The sequence below is a fragment of the Phaseolus vulgaris genome, chromosome 4 (genome assembly GCF_051622355.1).
Source record: "Phaseolus vulgaris cultivar YP4 chromosome 4, ASM5162235v1, whole genome shotgun sequence".
NCBI classification, from domain to species: Eukaryota; Viridiplantae; Streptophyta; class Magnoliopsida; order Fabales; family Fabaceae; genus Phaseolus; species Phaseolus vulgaris.
This window is the reverse complement of record NC_143501.1, coordinates 5,146,033-5,165,211: the sequence shown is the minus strand read 5'-3', so window position 1 is coordinate 5,165,211 and position 19,179 is coordinate 5,146,033. Positions and strand designations below refer to the sequence as shown.

The window sequence follows — 19,179 nt, the reverse complement described above, 5'->3', positions numbered from 1 at the left end:
TTTAAAATGACTAAAATAGGTTTAAGTTACACCTAAATAATATTATTTATATTGCTTGACACGTGTTGAAAACATATAAGTCATCATATAAAATAGATTAGAAAGAATATATAATCTATAAAATAATATTTATTTTATATGTTTCGACATCATGTGACTCTTAAAAAAATACATAAAAAAATAGAAATTACTATTTGTTTCCGCTCTAATTTTGAATGTGAAATTCCAATGAATTATGAATTAAATATAATCCAAACAGGTAATATATACCATGGCTCGTAAGAATTAATTTACTCCAAAAAATAATAGTTTGTTTTTAAATTATATTTTTTAAATAATAATAATAATAATAAATACTACCACCTTAAAATGATGTAACATTTATACAATCATATTCATATCATCATAAATATAAGTCTAATAGGTATAATCTTTTAAGAAGATTTCCACATTAAAATAATATCAAATTTAAAATTCTGAATTTGAAATAAAATTCTGAATAATTAAAGTAAGAGGGTATATTTCTATCTTAAAAATATCAATATCAATATAAAAATAAAAATATTATAACATTACTGAAAAAGTAAAATAATAGATGATATAAGCAAAAGACCATTAACCCAACCCTAACGCAATTAAGGACAGATTCCTTTGTCTCCTCAAACGACGACTTTTCTGCTTTGATCCTCACAATTCCAATCCCACCATGTAAGCATCGCATCACTTCTTCTCTTCCCAGATCTCACAACCTTCGTTTTTTTTTCTTCTTAATCTCATTCTGTAAATTTTTTCGCTCTTATTTTTCAATTGTATTTTTATTCCCAATTCCAATTACCCTTTGATTTGGGAATTTACTCTGACTATTTCATTTGGGTATTTGCTCTAATTAGTAATAATGGGTGATTGTTGCTGAAAGTTCAATAAAGTTGATATTTTTACCTGATTTTTACATGTAGTTCATACTCATAAGATGGATCTGAATTATCTGTTGCATATGTGAGTTCATGTTAGGGTACCTTGCAATTGTAGTTGGTGCTTTTTTCAATTCACTCATCAAAATGGTTCTTTGACCATGCTATTAAATTTATTACCTGTGTGTTTATAGTCTATTGAATATTATAATTGTTTAGATTGTAGTTTGAAATCTGGGTTTTGTGACCTTTGCAGAATATCTAGCCCCTTGTGAAAGCTGTTTGTCAGTTTGATTTGGAAGTTGGTGTCGATAATTTGCTTTGATGGGTGGCCAGAGGAGTGGTTATGGTAAGCGCCCCAATTCTCAATCTGATTATGATAATGGGCCAAATAAAAGGAGGAATCACGGTGAGGATAGAGAGCAGTTTGTGATTGATACGGAAGATACAGTTTTTCGATATGTATGCCCGGGTCGAAAGATTGGCAGTGTTATTGGTAGGGGTGGTGAGATTGTTAAGCAACTGAGGGTGGAGACCAAGGCCAAGATTAGGATTGGTGAGACTGTGCCGGGTTGTGACGAGCGAGTTGTTACTATTTATAGTCCCAGTGATGAGACTAATTCCGTTGAGGGTGGTGGGAATTACGTGTCGCCCGCACAGGATGCTTTGTTTAAGGTGCATGACAGAGTAGTTGCTGAGGACTTTCATGGTGATCAGGATGATGATGGAGGTCAGCAAGTAACTGCTAAGCTTCTGGTGCCATCTGACCAGATAGGTTGTGTTATTGGGAAAGGGGGGCAGATAGTTCAGAACATTCGAAGTGAGACTGGGGCCCAGATTCGCATACTCAAGGATGATCATTTACCTTTGTGCGCCTTGAGCTCTGATGAGCTTGTGCAGGTAAACTGGATGAGAATTTTTTAGCTTTAAATTCAATGGGGATTTCCAGTTTATTTGTTTATTAATGCAATTGATGATCAGGGTATTAAATGAATTGCTATTCGGCTGACTTGTTTTTGTTTATAATTTGTTTTCTATTGGTTTTTTGAAACTCCAGATTACTGGGGATGCTGCCGTTGTGAGAAAGGCTCTGCATCAAGTAGCATCTCGACTTCATGATAACCCTTCACGATCTCAGCATCTTCTTACTTCTGCTGTTCCTGGTGTATATCCTGGTGGTAGTTCACTCATTGGTCCAACTCCAGGAGCTCCAATTGTGGGGATAGCTCCCCTTGTTGGTGCTTATGGAGGATACAAAGGCGCTGCTGGTGACTGGCCACCGCGGTCCATGTACTCAGCTCCGAGGGATGAGGCATCTTCAAAGGAGTTTTCAGTTCGATTGGTTTGCCCAACTGGAAACATTGGAGGGGTAATAGGAAAAGGTGGTATGATAATAAATCAAATTAGGCAGGATTCTGGGGCAACAATCAAGGTTGATAGTTCATCAACAGAAGGAGAGGAATGCTTGATCACCATTTTGACAAAAGAGGTAAAAATTTGGTCGCCCAATGGGCCATCTTTTTTTTATATATAAATTTAATTTTGAGTATGATTTGTATTTTGTGCTATATGGTGATTTTTTCTAAATTGTGCTACTACTAATGGCATGTTTGCAAGAATGTTGTGTTAAAACATAAAAAATGTTTTTTTTCAAAATCAATGAACTAGTTGTTTTTATTTTAACGCATTGAATAGCCCAATTTTCCCGTTACAACTGAAATCCAAATATGCTTAGTAACCATTTCAACTATGGAGGAGACATGTTGATCTCCCAGTGGCTTGCATTTTCCACTTGCATTACAAATGTATTTTTTATGGTATGATATGTGCTGCTATGCATTTTGTGATGTTTATAACTTGTGCTAATGCAGTTCTTTGAAGAGACTTTCTCTCCAACAATAGAAGCAGCTGTGCGATTGCAACCTCGATGCAGTGAGAAGGTTGAAAGAGATTCAGGAATCATCTCTTTCACAACCCGTCTGCTGGTATCAACCTCACGAATTGGTTGCCTTATTGGTAAAGGGGGATCTATTATAACTGAAATGAGGAGGCTTACAAAAGCAAATATTCGTGTTATCTCTAAGGAAAATCTTCCTAAGATTGCATCTGAAGATGATGAAATGGTGCAGGTGAGGGTACTTTCATTCTTTGGTCTAGTAGTGTTGTCTTTGATAGAGTCCTAACATCCTGTCTAACAACATTGGCTCCGCAAACCCATCCTGATTAGATTTCTGGAGATCTTGATGTCGCCAAGGAGGCTCTGGTGCATGTACTTACACGGTTGAGAGCAAATATTTTTGACAGGGAGGGTGCTCTCTCTGCATTCCTTCCAGTTATGCCATATCTGCCTGTTTCAGCAGATGGATCAGATGGCCTAAACTTTGATGGCAGAGATGGTAAAAGACATGGACGTGGACATTCATATTCAAGTGGGTATGGTGGCTCAAGTGATTTAACAGGTGGTGACTTTTATGGAAGCTATGGTGGTTCACAGGTACTTCTCTCTTGTTGGAATTGAGTTTAGGATAATATTTAAAATGGCCTGAGATCTTCAAGTTTTAAACCGTGTTTTCTTGTTCCATGTTTGTAATATTGTTTCGTACGGCTGTAGCTTGGAAGTAGCGGTGCTTATGGGGCTTATGGAAGTTATTCTTTTGGACGGTCTAGCAGTGCTGGGTAATCAATCTTCCTGATGTCTAATTTCTTGCTTCAGTTTTTTTATCTTTTACTTTTACCTGTAATTATCATCTTAGATTAATAAAGCTTATCAGTTTTAAAAATCAACCTAACAGTTGAATCTTTGATTTCGGCTCTAATCTATTTTAAGGACTGAAGGATTGGATTTGGATTATACTCTCAACACTGTTTGAAACTTGTGTCATGGAAGCTTCTAATAGCATTTCACTTATGTAGATTTGATTTGTGGATGTGTATTGGTTCATTTATTTTATAGAAAGTTAGGTATTAAATTTTCTTCCCATTTGTTTTCTGGTGTTTGCTTCCACAATTGTATTCTATTGTTTGATACTTTGGATTTTTTTTCCACAAAATTCCCAGTTTTCTAGCCTACTACATAAACTAATGTCTAGTCCATTGTTATCAGTGAGCGTTATGAAATGGCCATTATGGTAGTGCCATAATGGTATGGCATGTCGATTTTGCCATTCGTCGCTATCCACCATTCGGTTATTTTGAAGGATATGGTCTCTTCGGCCATGGCACCCTGCCATGGATTTGGTGTGGTTCGCAGTGGTGAAATCAGTTTTTTTCTTTATTTTTTGTTTTTCAAAATCATGATTTTGGGTTTGGCCCATTTTTAAATAACCCCAAGCCTGGACACAGGAGAGAATGAACCCTCTTTTATGAATGAGAACCTTCTTCAGAGTGAGAACCCTTAACTGTGAAAGAAAAAGAGAATGAACCTCTCTGTAGTCAAGTCTCCTGAGTCATCTATGGCTGTAACAGCAGCCTGAATTGCAGTAATAATAGCTCCGACTATCTAAACCTTGAAACCAAGATTTGTTTTCTGGTTTTTCTTGTTCCTTCTATCTATTACTTTTTTTCTTCCTCATCTGTTTTCTCTCCTTTTCTCCCCTTCTCTTTTTACACGATATTCATCTTGCTGCTCTGATTTTGTAGTTATCCTTTATTTTTTCAAAATTTCAGAACCAATTATTTGTTTGTTGTTCTTATGTTTGCTTATAAAACATTGTTATTGATTACTTTCCACTTACAGAGCCCCCAAAACTAAAACAATGCGTCCTAAAATTGCTTAATGAAATATTAGTGTTTTTGTTAGTTGTGTTTAAGAATTGTGATGACAATCATAAGAATTTTATAAATGTTGTGAAATTAGTTTATCATTATATAAAAATTTGTCCACCATAACTTTCCTTAATAGGCTGCCACGCCACCTGCGATATTTATACGGCAGATTTTTAGCTCACCTCCATAGGCAGTTATCAATCCAACCCTTAAAGGGGTAATATTATGAGTGGGTTTGTAGTCTTCTAAAATAATATTTTGAACTTAAATATCCCCTTGGAAAACATGCTTGGAAATATTCTAATAAGCCCCTTGCCAGAATCTAGTTACCTTGCATTCCCAGTTTCTTTATTCTTTCCTGTCCATGTTGTGAAAAGGCCACTCTTACTGACAATTTATGACTGTTCCTGAATTCATCAATTCTAATATTTAGTACCCATTTCCAGGTTGTCGAGTCAGAGTGGTGTTTCTAGGAGGAGAAACCATGCTTACTGAACTTAATGAGTCTCTGCAGGTAGAATGCAATTTTTATTAATGGTCGCCTTTTATCTGGAAACTTCCTATAATTTAGAACTGTCACTTTTATCTTTTATCTGGCAACTTCCTATAATTTAGTATATAAGAGATTGATATCTTAACCTGACCAGTGCCCTTTTAGAATTCTGATGATATTGTTTTCCCTTTGTTCCCTTTCCCTTACCACCCAAACAGCTGAGTTCTATGAAGCCCGCAGCCTGCCTACTGCCTACTGCCTAAACCAGAAGACCTGATGAACCAGGGTTTGACAAACTTATGGCCCACCCTGACGCTACTACTTAGAGGACCAAACTTATGTGGAGACTATTGAAATTGGCCATGTCCATTTTACCTTAATTCCCAAGCTTGATAACTTGTTGTCCCAAGAACCTATAAAGCTGGCTTGCCTTTCTGTTTCTTATTATTGTGGTTAATTTTTATCTTTAAAACTAAGACGCACCTTGTAGCTTTCATCCTCCAACAGTTGTATACTATTATTGTTTTTGGGTTTTATTTTCTCATAGTTTCACTATCACATCAAATTTGGTGGAGTTTTGGTGTCGTGTATTGCAGGTGCTACTATTTGCCTATATCAGCATGAGAAGGTAAAGGCATGTTGTCTAATATGATTCTGAAAGTATACTTATGGATGTTGTTGAGTACCTTACATGACTACACTTTTCAGTTTAATGGTGAAAGCTGTACTTACATGTTAATATGTTAACTCAACTACTGAAGCTCATAGTCGAAAAATAAGTTCTTTGTGGAAAGATCATTAGAAGATATTGTATGGTATTTGGTGATTCAGAAATAGAGGATCTGTTTGATGGATTCTGTTTTGAGGCTACATTGTGAAAGCTTGAAGGCACTCCAACAGCATTGGTAGTGATGGTGGCTGTGGGCTGTCCTAGTTGGAAGTGAAAATAGATAATTGATTAGAACAACTTAAAGGAAACAAAAGCAACCAAAACGTGTTTTCATTTTTCTGCACCAAAAGACAGATTGAGAAAAAAAAGGTCTTCAAAACCGTTAGATTAGATAATAGATATGTTACCCAAACCGATTTGTTTTTAGTTTTTGAAATAAAATAAAAAAACTTAGTCAAAAACAGTATTCAAACATGCCATCACTTGTGGCACTTTTCTTTTTTCGATTTGCCAATATCACACAGGTTTGGATATTTATCGATGCTGTACATTTTTTAGCTTAATTAGCATTCAACTGCACTGAACCACATTTCTTTTAATTTATTTCACTTCTAAATTCTATTGGACTACCGCTAGGCACCAAAATTGGCATAAAAAAAGAGATATTTTCTGTCAGGCCATTAGGAAACCTGCACAGACAGAGTCTTCTGATATGCAGTAATCCAATGGCCAGTGCAAAGGTGTGCCTAGGGTTACTCTTACATTTCTGTTAAGTACTTGTTAAATTCTGTTAACAGTGACCTAGTGAGAGGAATGCAGTGATCTGAATTTCTTTTGGAGCTTTGGTATATTTCACTTTTCCAGGTAGTTGGATTAGATAACATTGTGCTTCAGGACTTTGATGGTACCTGGAGATTGGATGAATTGGATTTGGGTGGATAATGTGGTAGATTGTCTGTAACAACTTACATTGTTCACTGGTTTGTAATTTTAACTGAAATGCACTTTGATTTGTTCTATGCAACTCATTTGGTAGGCCCAATCAGGAATACTTTTTTGTTGACTCCCATTTTATTGATGCAAAACCGTCATGGCCATATTTGCTTTTGATGATTTGTGCTTAATATTGTCTAATTTCTTTGACTTTGAACATTGCACGAGTGACTGTTCATGTAAAAAGGACTTGTGAGGCTCCATTTGGAATTAACCTGGTTTTATTCCCTGAAGTGTTGATCAAGTATACTTGCTTCATTATAGATGGTGAATAAAGAACCAAGTGTGTTCTATTCTTTGGTCTCACCACTCTTTTGAATGAAACTAAAGTAAAGTATTTATTAAATTTATCTTCTAATTCATTTTTAGAATTATCTTGACGTAAAATAAAACTCATTCCGATTTTATATAAATCCAAATACAACGTTTTTGATAATCATGTTATTGTGGTGTTTCTCTTAAAAAAATTATTGGCTTTGTTGATGATTTATTTTGGTTGATCAATTTTTTTAACATTCTTTTGATAATTTTCTTACTATGTTTTTTCTATTTGTGAGGTTTGATAAGCATATCGATTACATATTCTGGAATGTGGATTTGGATTATTTGATTATGTAAAATATATTGGTTGGTCCTCGTTAATTACTCTGTACAGGAAAGTCAACACTTTTTTCTGCTTCTACCAAACAGAAAGAGAGAATCAAATAACATGGTTAAGGTGAACCTAATTTCACCTACTTTGTTATTTAGAAATTCAAAAGCTCAAATGAAGCAATTATTAACAATCCTGAGATATGATCAATGTATTGTTGAACGCTGTAGCAATTTCGATTGTATATAAAGTTTAGCAGAAGCCTAAGAGTACTACAGAAACAGAACTTCATAAGTAGTAAGATTAAAATTGGAAACTTGAGATTACAAATTCTGTTTTTCTAAAGCTAAAATCTATATATTTGTTATAACACAAAATCCGTACATACTTGTGACCAATGTAATAAATAGTTCCACCTAACACACAATGCACATCGTTCATTTTTCAACTTAGTGAATAGTGTTTGTTCAAGTAGATGCTGTTCATTGAACACAAAGGATTTGATCTCTATCAATACTATGTCACAGTTGATAGAAGATCATCTCTTAAATATACGATTAGATATTGGATCTTTATGTCTGGTATTATATATTTGACAGATCAAGAGGTATGTGTATGAAATAATATCTATTCAAAAGGATGATCTTCAATCAAATTTTGCATTTGAAGAAATTGAACTTTACTTCCAATCAGAAGATATTCCAAGTTAAAAAAAAGGGTCTTGTGTTGTTCTCTTAAATGGTCCACAGGGATGATATGAGAAGCTACACAGAACTAGGGTGGTGGGGTGGGCATGCACCTAATAAAGTTCTCATATTCCTTGGTTTCTTCACCATGCAAAGTCACATCCAGCAATAAGAATCCTCCAGAATACTCATTTATTTTCTCATTTCCCCTTCAATAAAGGACAACAATAGAACAGTTATAGAGCTTCCCCTTCTGCAGAGATGCTAGCATCATTAATGCTTTGGCCTGGCATGCCATGTCATGTAGCATATGCATTTTCTTTATATTCTCATTAGATCCTTTCTCTGCTTCAATACCCCATTCGTTTGTTTCCTGTCATGAAAGACCTTCAACTCCATTTGGCTTCTTCTCCTCTACCAGCTAATCACTAACCCCTTATGAGAGTCCATGCTTGTTTCTTTCTTTTGTCAATGAAAAGGGTCTTTTTCCCTCATTCTAGTTGGGAATGCTGTCTTCCTCATTTGGGAAAAAAATGTTCTTGCAGTTATGGCAGTGATGGCCTCTATTTGATTGGTGAAACTGATTAACTTGACTATCTACCTTGTTTGTGTAGGAATCATACATTTCTTAGCCTATTTGTATGATCACTAGCTTCAAATAATTCATCTAATGTCTTGCATGTGGGAATGAGGTCATGTAATGCAGCCAAGGATGACTTGCCGGCAAGCTTCTTTTGGCATTGTGACTCAAGGTTCTAAAATATATGGTTCTAGTCATACTTTTCTTTCAATCTTTCATATTGTGATAAATTGTAGCCAAATGTGACTTATATTCATGATTTTGATCAATATAAGTCTAAACATGTTAATGTTTTGGCTAAAGTCACAATTTTATTTTGATCTTTGACAAACTAGTTGTATTGGATAAATTTCTTCGTAAAAAATGATTTTTTTAAAATAATTAAAATTATTTTATACAATTTTTACTTTTTTGTTCTTAATTTATCTTTGTTAAAAAAGTATGTTGTTATATTCAAATATTCATTTTGCTTTCTTAGAAATTCGGCAAGTCGTCTTTGGCTAAGTTATGACCTTCTTCTCTCATGCTAGATTCTTTTGATGATATATGTAGTCATGCACATTATTGGGACATAATCAATAATGGTGAGATGCACAAAATGATATATATATATATATATGTATATATTTCATTTATATGTTGATTTTCAACTTTGTTCCTTTGATTTAACTTGATGGATTTTGCAGGTATGAAGATTCAGTTGGTGTTTAATTTCCCTCACCTTGTGCATTGTCTTAAAGTTTCATCAAGTATCTTATTGTTGCTTCAAATCTTAAAAATGAGCTTTAGTGTAATATTTTGAAAGCATTGCCATAAAAAAAATTATTCATTGTCTGCCTTTGATTTTTCTTTTTGTTACATTTGTAGTGTTTTCAGCTTTAGGGCATTTTTATGTCTTAGTTAACTCTGAAAAGTAATTATTGTTTTATTTTTTACCAGGGATATCATGAATGATTATTATTTATAAAAAAAATATTAGCTAATTAAATTTACAAATTAAAAAAATGTATGAACTTTTCTTCAATAATATGAATTTTTGAACTCTGTAAGTGACACTATCACAAGTAAATTAATATTTTAATCTAATAAGTTAGAAAAAGTTATGACAAAATAATAATACTATTTTTTATGTGTAAGATATTGAAAATAAGACTATTCTTGTGATGCTTTTATATTAATGTACATGATATTGAACCAGTTTATTATTATTCACTAATTAGTAATTACCAACTAATGTTTACATTCTCCGTTTGGCTAGTTTAAGGTTATTACAAGTATAAACAATAGCGATAAATATGCCAATAATACCATAAATATGCCAATAGTTGAAATAGTTGTATAAAAGTAGTGTTACTTTTTTGTTCTTAAAGTGTTATTTTAAATATTAAAAATCAATTAATATTTCATTAGAAGGTTTTTAACCTTTTTTCTATGACTAAAACTAACATAATCTTGAAGCAGTAATTTGGTAAAAGAAATATGAACTTAAATAAAATGAGTAAAATTTCAATAGTTAAATACAATTAAAGAAAAAAAAATATTTAAAACTTGAGTCTTAAAGACTCTTAGATTATAAAGAAAGTTAAAAAGAAGTTTTAAAAGTAAGATGATAGATTGAAATTTACACAAAAAAAATAAATTAAATTTATATATTGTAGGAATTATTATAGAAAATGAGGTCTTAACTTACATTTTTTGTAATTTTACTATATAAAATTTTGTTATAATTTTATTTTTACTTTTATAGAAATACACTCAAAATTTTAATTAATGTTTTATTTGATTGTTGAGTAACTCACACTTTAATTAATTGATATTTTCTTTAATTATTAATATTTAAAGATATTTTTTAATTTTTTATAATCTAAAAATTTATTTAAATGTTATAAAATATTAAGATATTTTAGTAAATAGCCTTATAAAAACCATGTCTTAAATTTATACCCATATATATAACTCCAAATAATAAAAATATCCCAATAATTTTTGTAATGGAGAGAAATAATTTGACTTGTTATTGTAGCATTTTTAGAAAGGAAGCATTCTTTAGGATCATCACTTTATACAGTTATGATCGAACATTCATTTATTATTAACTGTTTGGAACATGGCTTTCTACAGTGACAATCAATGCTATCACATGGAAAAAGGTTTAAACTATTTTCTATTTATTGAAAACACAATTAAAAATTATTATTTTCATTGAAAAACATACAAAAAAAACATAGAGATGATGATGGAGATACTTGCATCAGTGACCCTTTCTTTTTGAACAATTTTCTATTTTTAATTTCTTTATTTTAGGGTTCCAACATTTTTTATTAATTTTCTCTCGAATGTACTTTCTCTTGTAAAATACTTTCCTAACCTTATCTTGGGTTGTAGAAACAATTAAAATTAACTGGGTAACCTTGTCATAATATTATATAAACTATAGTTATTTAAATAAAGTAAAAAAAATCAATGAATGTAATAATGTCATTAATCATAAATAGTTGTATTTAATAAATTTTTCACTTTTATCATAATCAATTTTAAGTTTATACTATTATTCTTTTTTTAATTAGTTGACGGTTTAATTTTTGTATGACACGAAAAATAATTAAATTCTAAAGTAAAATTAAAAGTAATGTTATCTTCTCTGAAGTTTTACACTCATAATTTCTAATAAAAGACTACATAATTTAATTCTCAATATAAATATTTGACGCCAATACAACGAAATACATGATTGTTGCTAAGAAATTAAATTATTTTCCCTTCATCCCTCCATAGACTATGGTTTAATTTTCTATGGTGAAAAAAAAAACTAGAAAAATATTCTCAAATCTAAGTTTTATTCCATATTATAACTATTGTGAAGAGAAAACGTAGATATATTACTTTAGATACAAGCACTAAAATTTTGGGTGACATTTCTTACAAATATTTCATGAGATTTTTCAAAATTAAAAAAATCACTTTTTTTATTAAAAAATGCAAAAAAAAGTCTCATGAAATATGAAAATATAGCATTCTATTATCAAAATGGAATTTCAATTATAATTAAAAAAAAAAAGCAAGATGTATTTAAGATATACCATCTAAGTTTTGTCATGCAACTAGTGATAAACTTTCATTTCTTTCTCATTAGAGAGCAATTAAAACAACACTTGATCTAAGTTTTATCTCAAAGAGGAAAAAAAGAAGAGATTGAAAGAGAACAAAAGAAGAGAAAGGAAGCCATTAGAAAGATATGAGACCTTCTCCTATGAGCAAACCCAACATGAGAACAAGAAGGCCAAGTGTGATGCATTGAGTTGGTGATATGAAGGTTTGTGAGTAAGCAAATAGAGTTAGGGTTGCACCAATTAACCCTATCAAAAGGGCCATCATCTTCTCCTTCATTCTTCTTTCTTCTTCTTGTGATCTCTTTGATCTTCCTCCTTTTGATGATGATGATGGTGATGAACTTGAAGATGCAACACCCTTTTTCAAGCTTCAACTTTGATGGTTGTTGGTGTTTTGATATCTCAATTACCACCAATCTATGGATCTTATGGTTATATATAATCTTGTTTCTAGTAAGTCAACTCCTAAATGGGAAGATGGTGGTGGTGGTTGCTTAATAAAGTATAATTAATCCATTGATCATTGATCCATTGGGAAATAAAATATGACCATAAAACAAAATGAAATTGCATAAAATAATTAGTGATCATAATGTTATTTTTTACGTTGAGTGTGAAATATTTATTAATTTATTAATCATTAGTCTACTTCAAGGGATTTGACTTATTATTTTTAATTGGGTTTTTTTTAATTATATTTTTCGGCTATGTATTTTAAAAGGAGAACCTTATTAAAAATGAATTTATCGCAAAGGATTTTATTAAATTCTTTAATAATGATTGGTTAAAATTAATAAGGATTTCTTAATAAATAAATAAATTATATAATGCTTTTTTTCATGTTTTTCTTAATAATACAAATATTTTTATGAGTTTTATATTTTTTTTTCGGACATGGCAATATCCAGAAGGTGTACCACGATGGTGATGGTCATGTCCAATGAAAGAAATAAACCACTACTTCAGGTTTGGAGTTCAAATTGACTCATAATATTGTTTCCAATTAAGGGTTTTGATGTTTAATACCACCTTTTCCTTTCTAAAAATAAATTTATATACCTTCACATTTTAAAATTAATGTTAAGGAAATTCAACACCCTATGATTTTGGCTAAGTGTTGAAAATATCCAAATTTAAATATGATCACACATTGTTTGAAAGACGACTGATTTTCAATATAAAAAATTATGTAAGATGCAAATATTTTTCTTGATAGACAAAATAACATTGTATAACATTTCCTTATGTATGACATAATGCTCATATGATCAGAATATATGTTTATGGGATTAGATTATACACACAAATAATATTATATCTCTTGAATATATATACACGTGTGTGTACTATTTGATTGCAAGAAATGTTCATTGACTTTGTCTGTCAAAGAGATCTGCTAAAGATGCAAGCTGAAGTCAACATCAAGTGATATCTTAAGAAAAGAGTTAAAGTTTCTTTGTCACCAACCTCCTAAGACATGAATATTTCAACTCTGACCTATTTGTCTGCCTTATATGGTGTGGATTTTAACCATGAATTTGTGCAAAAGGATATGCTATCAAGAGAAATAAGCATTTCTATTTATCAAGGACGTTGTGTAAAGATAAAATACATTAGAGCAGGAACACTAGCAAAATATATGGATCTTGAAGAACATTATGAAAAACACTAAGAATGTTTATCCTACTTACCTTGAATTTTCTCGAAAGGCGTAATCTCTTCCTAAACTAAGAGAAATAGCCTAGACATTGTATTTTTTGTCAGACACAATTCCCCTTGGTGATCAAATCCAATAATCTGTTGATAATTGAAACACCCAACTTTTAGACTTTAGCCAAGAGTGGTTGTTTGAAAAACAATATCCAAGGGAGTAGCTAGAAGTTACTAGGTGTCCAAAGAATACTCGTTAAGCTAGGAGTAACTTGGAAAACAATACTCATTGAGCTAAGAGTGATTCAGAAAGAATACTCATTGAGCCAAGAGTGGATGGGAAAATAATACTTATTAAGCCAATATTGACTTGAGAAATAATACTCTAAGGATTAGCCAAGTGTGGCTATAAGTCCAAAGAATAATCTAGTGTACTTTGCATCATTAGTTTACCTAGTTGAACTTGACTTGTTGGTCAAGAACTAGATGTAGTATGTTGCGGTAGATGAACTAATATAAATTATTGTGAGTATTTTATCTATGTTTTATCTTCTTTTTTACATGTCATCATGAATTGCACTAACCAGACCCGTTTTGGCTCAACCCGCCATTGGTTCCCCAAACGCAAGGCAGGACGGGGGTGAGTTGGCTTGCCAAGGTTATATGGGCTAAAATTGGTAACCCGCCCCATCATTGGTTGAGTTGGTGTAACATCCTTAATTTTACCCATATATAATGAAATAAAAGTAAAACAAGCAATATCTAATTACAAATAACATATACCACTTTCTCATATGTGTATCTCAAAAGAAATATCCCTCTTCACAGGGATTTAATATATACATCAAAAGTTTTAACAACAAAACAAAGCATTCAAATAAAACATCTGCTTCCGTGTAAAACACGATCATCACAGATAAAGAAACAAACACAAACAAATAACAGGGTAAGCTATCTATATAAAAAGTTTTGATATAATTTAAATTTCAAATTAATAAGCATAATTCATCAATTCTCATATGATTTCTCAAACCATCAAGTGTCTGTTACATTCATAAAATTCATCTTTCATATGTCAGACTTTTACTGACTCACAACACATAGACACTTGACTCTACTTCCGGAAGACTCGTGTATTGAAATTAGCATCCAGAGACCTGCATCTGTCATACTACTGTTGTGAAACCCACACAGTCATGCACATAATTATCTCAATATCTCATCATCTTCATATGACAGGGTAAATCCATTTGATATGCTCTGATCAGTTCTTTCAAACCTCAAAGTCAGCCAAATGGACCTCCTTCGATTCTCACCAACTGAATAACTTCATCTATGTGATTCCATTATATTAGTAGAGTCTCATTCATAGGACACTCACAAATCAATACACCCTAATAACAATCTCAACATGGTATTTCCTTTCCTGAAAATACTACGTTTTGATCACACTTTAACCTCATTACATACATCATTTAACATATCAATGCACCACTCAATCACTTCATATTTAAACTTTCTAAACAATCCAAATATATCTCAAACTTTACTTAAACACATAATTAATTCCAAATATATGCTCTTTAAATCAATCATCATCTGAAATCACACAACCACTTCTCATCAAAGATCTCACCTAAGTAATTCAACAAAATATTCAAAAAGAACAGTTCAACTCATTTATATTATCATTCAAACACTTTCAATTCTCAATCACAACCACTTTCAACAAATTATTCATCTTATTAACAATTGGAATTGGTGATCACGTCACCTCCACATCCAGAATCTTCTAACCTAGGGTTTTATTGAAAATAATAAGACTAGCTTCCCTTACCTGAAACTTTAGTTGATGCTCACTAAGAGCTCCAAATCTACCTAAAAGCTTAAAGGTAATTAACCTACACCACAGAGTCCTAATCAAAATCTAACTATATAAGTAGGACCTTGAGTTAAAAGAGATCAACCCTAAAGCTAAAAGAGTCACATGTAAAACTCATGTAGAGACAACCCTATCAAGTTCAAAATTTGACTCAAAAAAAAGGGCCAAAAATGAACTTACTCTGTTTAGGATTTTGATCGGGCAATCTTGTAGAGTTCATTGTCAGGAGTCCAATGGCAGACTGATCGTCAAACTCTGATAACTGAGGATGTCAAAATCATATAGAGAAGGAGAGGAAATGAAAAGGGTACAAAAATAAACTTAATCTATCAGAGATTTTTGATTGGGCAGTCTTGTAGTCTTCGCTGCCAGGAGTCTAGTCTGATCGTCAAACAGATGAACGAGGAGATCAGAATCTTAGAGAGAAGGGAGAGAAAAGAAAAAAGAAACTTTTAGAGAGATGGTGGTTATTTTAAAATGAAACCTGAATAACTGAATTTTCTATTTATATGTCATTTTCATTTTAATAATAAAATATTCAGGTATCATTTAAAATATACCACTTCTACTCTAAGGTTATTTTCTAAATCCTTACAGTTGGCAGGTGAGCGGGCTGACCCGCCACTTTAATTATTTTTTTTCAATTTCTTTCTTTTTTATTTATTGTTTTGAGTATATTTATTTTATTGTAGTCATTGGCTTGTTGTCAACCCACCAAGTTACACAGACGAAACCAATACGAAATAACGGATTCAAAAGATTGACCCATGTTACTTAAATAATGATGGATTGGCCGATTAAATCCATTCCTAATTAATATTTATATTCTACCTATATCACCTTTCTATTCATTTTATTTTTTTTTTAAATTTATCTTTATCAAACCTCATATGTTACATTTTTTATGTTCCACGCTATATTCTTCATTTTCTTTTCTACAAAACCTTTCTTTTTCTTTTTCTTTTCGTTCCATTTTTTTTTTCTTTTCAATCCATACAAAACATTATTATATGTTTGTTAGAGAGAAAAGAAATACAAAAGTAAAAGAGTGAAAAAAAAGAATTAAATAAAAATAGTGATAATATAAATAATTTGATTAAAAAAGTAAATAAAAAAGAGAATGAAAATATAAATTATTTTAATGAAGAGGAATAAAATTATTTTTTAAATAATATTTAACTTTAGAAATTATATTATTTTTATTAATATATTTTATTCATTATAAAAAGCCAAAACTGTAATTTCTTTTACCATAATAATTATGGTCATTGATTATTAATTATGGAGCTTAAAGTTCATAAGTAACCTAAATAATTTCAATGCAATCAATATTATACAATATGTTGGGGTTTGGGAGACTTTGCATTTTCTTCTTTTTTGAAGAGTAAATATGCTTGTGGTTCCCAATTATTTTTAAGATTATGTATAGTATGAGAAAATTTACCTTTCAGAAAAAAAAATGTAATAAGGCTCTAAGAACCATTAGTAAATATCTAGGGTATTTTTAATAAACTTCTCCAAAATTATTTATAGAGAAAAATATGTTTTATAAATTAAAATTATTTTATACATAATTTATAAAAAAATGCATATAAATTAACTTAAGCATAAATTTACTTTAACCTATATAATATTATTTTTTATAAAACCAATTTTAACTTAAAAACCGTATCTTTTAATAAAAACACATCGCAAAAAGTTTGATTAAATAAATCTTTATTATCCCACATTTAACTAATATTCCAATTACGTATTAATTTATACATAAACTAATCTTAACTTGTATTTTAATTTAACTGTACATTAGTTTATGAAGTAAATTTTTAATAAATTAAGATTAGCTTATGAACAAGGTAAAAAATAAAAATTGTTTTACAATAAAGGGTCTATAAATTAATGTACACAAACTAATTTTAATTTATATTTAATTTTTTATTTTAAAAATGATCAAGAAAAAATCATTGGAACAAATATTTGAGTTTCAGTGGTGCATTAATTTATAGTAGGTTGCTTAGAAGACCAAAATAGAAGTTAATGGAGCAACATAAATTGCATTTGACTTGTTGAATTTCCACTGATTGCTACCACTTTTCAAATTTTGTTGCTTCCTTTAATAGCTTGGTGACATTCACAAGTACCTAAAAACACTTTGTAGCCATTTACAAACAATGAAAGTGCAAAAAAGGTACTATCACTATCAAAAAAACAATGTCATTAAAAAATGAAAGTTTATAAGAAGAAAATTCTCAATTTAATCTTTAAATTTTTATCTAATCTATATTTCCTTTAAATTAAAAAAAAAATTCAAGATATAAGATTTTGAAAACTTTAGGACTATATTTATTTATTCTAATCTTAACTTTTATGATAATAATCCACTACTAGAAAATTATTAAATAAAATTATAAAAAATAATACTATTTTAGAAGATTGTTGATTATTAATTTATATAGAGATAGAAGATTATATTTATTTATATAATAATGAAAATAAATGTTGATTATTATTTTTTTGTACGCTATCATATAATTATCTTGGATTTTTTCCAAAAAAACAAGTTGATGAAACTAATAGATTATACACATGTCATTTCATTTTAAGTAAAAACCAAATTATACAAATATAACTTATATTAAGTACTTTATTATTTATATTTTTTTATAAAATGTAATTTATATCAATTTGAAATAAAATTGTAATTAGACATTGTGTTAATAGTTTGTGTCAAATTTTATAGAAAAAATAAAATTAATAAGAAGATAATAACTAAATAGTATATATATATATATATATATATATATATATATATATATATATATATATATATATATAACCCTAAACCCTAAATATATATGTATGTATTAAGTATGCATACACTCTTTGAAAATATTTTTATACTATTTATTAACTAAGTTAATAATGTGAGAGTGTGTATAAAGAGATAAGAGAGAATTGAGGGTTTGGGTTTTGGTTTCTATTTTTGATGAAACATATGAGATGGGATAATAAAGTTGAGTTAAGACTTTGTTTTTGGACTATTATCCCTTTCATTTCATCTATCATTTTCAATCTTTCAAGTACCACTTGTGCTCATTCAAATAACGTCTCTCTTCATATAATTTCATTATTCATATCCTTTCATCCCTTAATATCTATCTATATATATAAATAAATAAATAAATAAATAAAGAGAATTATTTTATAATTTAAAGATATTTTACTTTTTAATAGTAAACGATTATTTTGGGTTAAATATTGTTGGAGATCCCACATCGACTAGAGATTAGAGCCTTTCATTGTATATAAGTGGGTGCAAACCTCAAATCCTATGAGCCGGTTTTATGGGATTGAGTTAGGCTTAAAGTCCACTTCATAATAAATATGTTTTTACTCCATATACTTTAACTCGAAATTAGTTTTTGTTTCCAGTTGAATCTTTGGAGTAATTAAATCCTTGTACTTTGAAAAGTGTTGAAATAAAGTAGAATCTACTTAAACATTCATGTCAGTAAAGAGTAACTGTTCAGGTCAACATTCAAGTCCATAGACTAAAATCGAATTTAATTATAATTTTTCTTACATAAAATAAATTATTTTATATAAAAAAAGGTTTAAAATATTTTAAAAAATATATTATAATTAATATTTTTATATTTAACTATTTTTTACATAAAAAAATAATTATATAAAAGTATTTAAATATTTAAAAATATATTATAATTAATATATTTTTTATATTACAAAAAGTATTATAATGAATATTAAACTAATTCATATAAATATTTTATGTATTTTTTAAAAAAAATAAATTAAACTTGTGGGTAAATTAATTTTAATTTATAAATAA

General features: G+C 30.0%; 2 protein-coding genes and 1 long non-coding RNA gene across 7 annotated transcripts; 2 read left to right on the top strand and 1 right to left on the bottom strand.

Moving 5' to 3' along the window:
- The first annotated feature begins 573 nt into the window (after positions 1–573).
- Positions 574–6,963, top strand: LOC137836917 (RNA-binding KH domain-containing protein). Of its 5 annotated transcripts, none has more exons than XM_090301714.1 (8): positions 574–708; positions 1,168–1,811; positions 1,969–2,400; positions 2,783–3,040; positions 3,139–3,405; positions 3,523–3,587; positions 5,123–5,190; positions 5,766–6,963. In XM_090301714.1, the coding sequence occupies exons 2-7, from the start codon at positions 1,236–1,238 to the stop codon at positions 5,169–5,171; spliced, it is 1,647 nt and encodes a 548-aa protein (XP_090157840.1). In that variant the 5' UTR covers positions 574–708; positions 1,168–1,235; the 3' UTR covers positions 5,172–5,190; positions 5,766–6,963. The 5 variants fall into 5 exon arrangements, with proteins under 5 accessions (XP_090157840.1, XP_068501811.2, XP_068501813.2 ...); XM_068645710.2 differs by lacking the exon at positions 5,766–6,963 and adding an exon at positions 5,388–5,705; XM_068645712.2 differs by lacking the exon at positions 5,766–6,963 and adding an exon at positions 5,388–5,705 and having other exon boundaries at positions 703–780.
- Positions 6,964–8,723: 1,760 nt separating this feature from the next.
- On the top strand, positions 8,724–9,524 carry LOC150027835 (uncharacterized). The gene is made up of 3 exons (XR_016520585.1): positions 8,724–8,862; positions 9,221–9,274; positions 9,377–9,524. It is a non-coding gene; the product is annotated as an uncharacterized LOC150027835 (long non-coding RNA).
- A 2,254-nt stretch (positions 9,525–11,778) lies between these two features.
- Positions 11,779–12,243, bottom strand: LOC150027834 (uncharacterized). Its single transcript, XM_090301712.1, has one exon. It carries the CDS (start codon positions 12,075–12,077, stop codon positions 11,916–11,918), a length of 162 nt encoding a protein of 53 aa, XP_090157838.1. The 5' UTR covers positions 12,078–12,243; the 3' UTR covers positions 11,779–11,915.
- Between the last annotated feature and the right edge of the window lie 6,936 nt (positions 12,244–19,179).

What these genes read in the sequence shown, in the direction of transcription:
- LOC137836917 (XM_090301714.1), top strand. Translation starts at nt 1,236, where the DNA reads ATGGGTGGCCAGAGGAGTGGTTATGGTAAGCGCCCCAATTCTCAATCT. An exon ending in AAGATGATGAAATGGTGCAG is followed by an intron (nt 3,041 to 3,138) that starts GTGAGGGTACTT and finishes CATCCTGATTAG; the next exon opens with ATTTCTGGAGATCTTGATGT. An exon ending in GGACGGTCTAGCAGTGCTGG is followed by an intron (nt 3,588 to 5,122) that starts GTAATCAATCTT and finishes ACCCATTTCCAG; the next exon opens with GTTGTCGAGTCAGAGTGGTG.
- LOC150027834 (XM_090301712.1), bottom strand. Translation starts at nt 12,077, where the DNA reads ATGAAGGAGAAGATGATGGCCCTTTTGATAGGGTTAATTGGTGCAACC.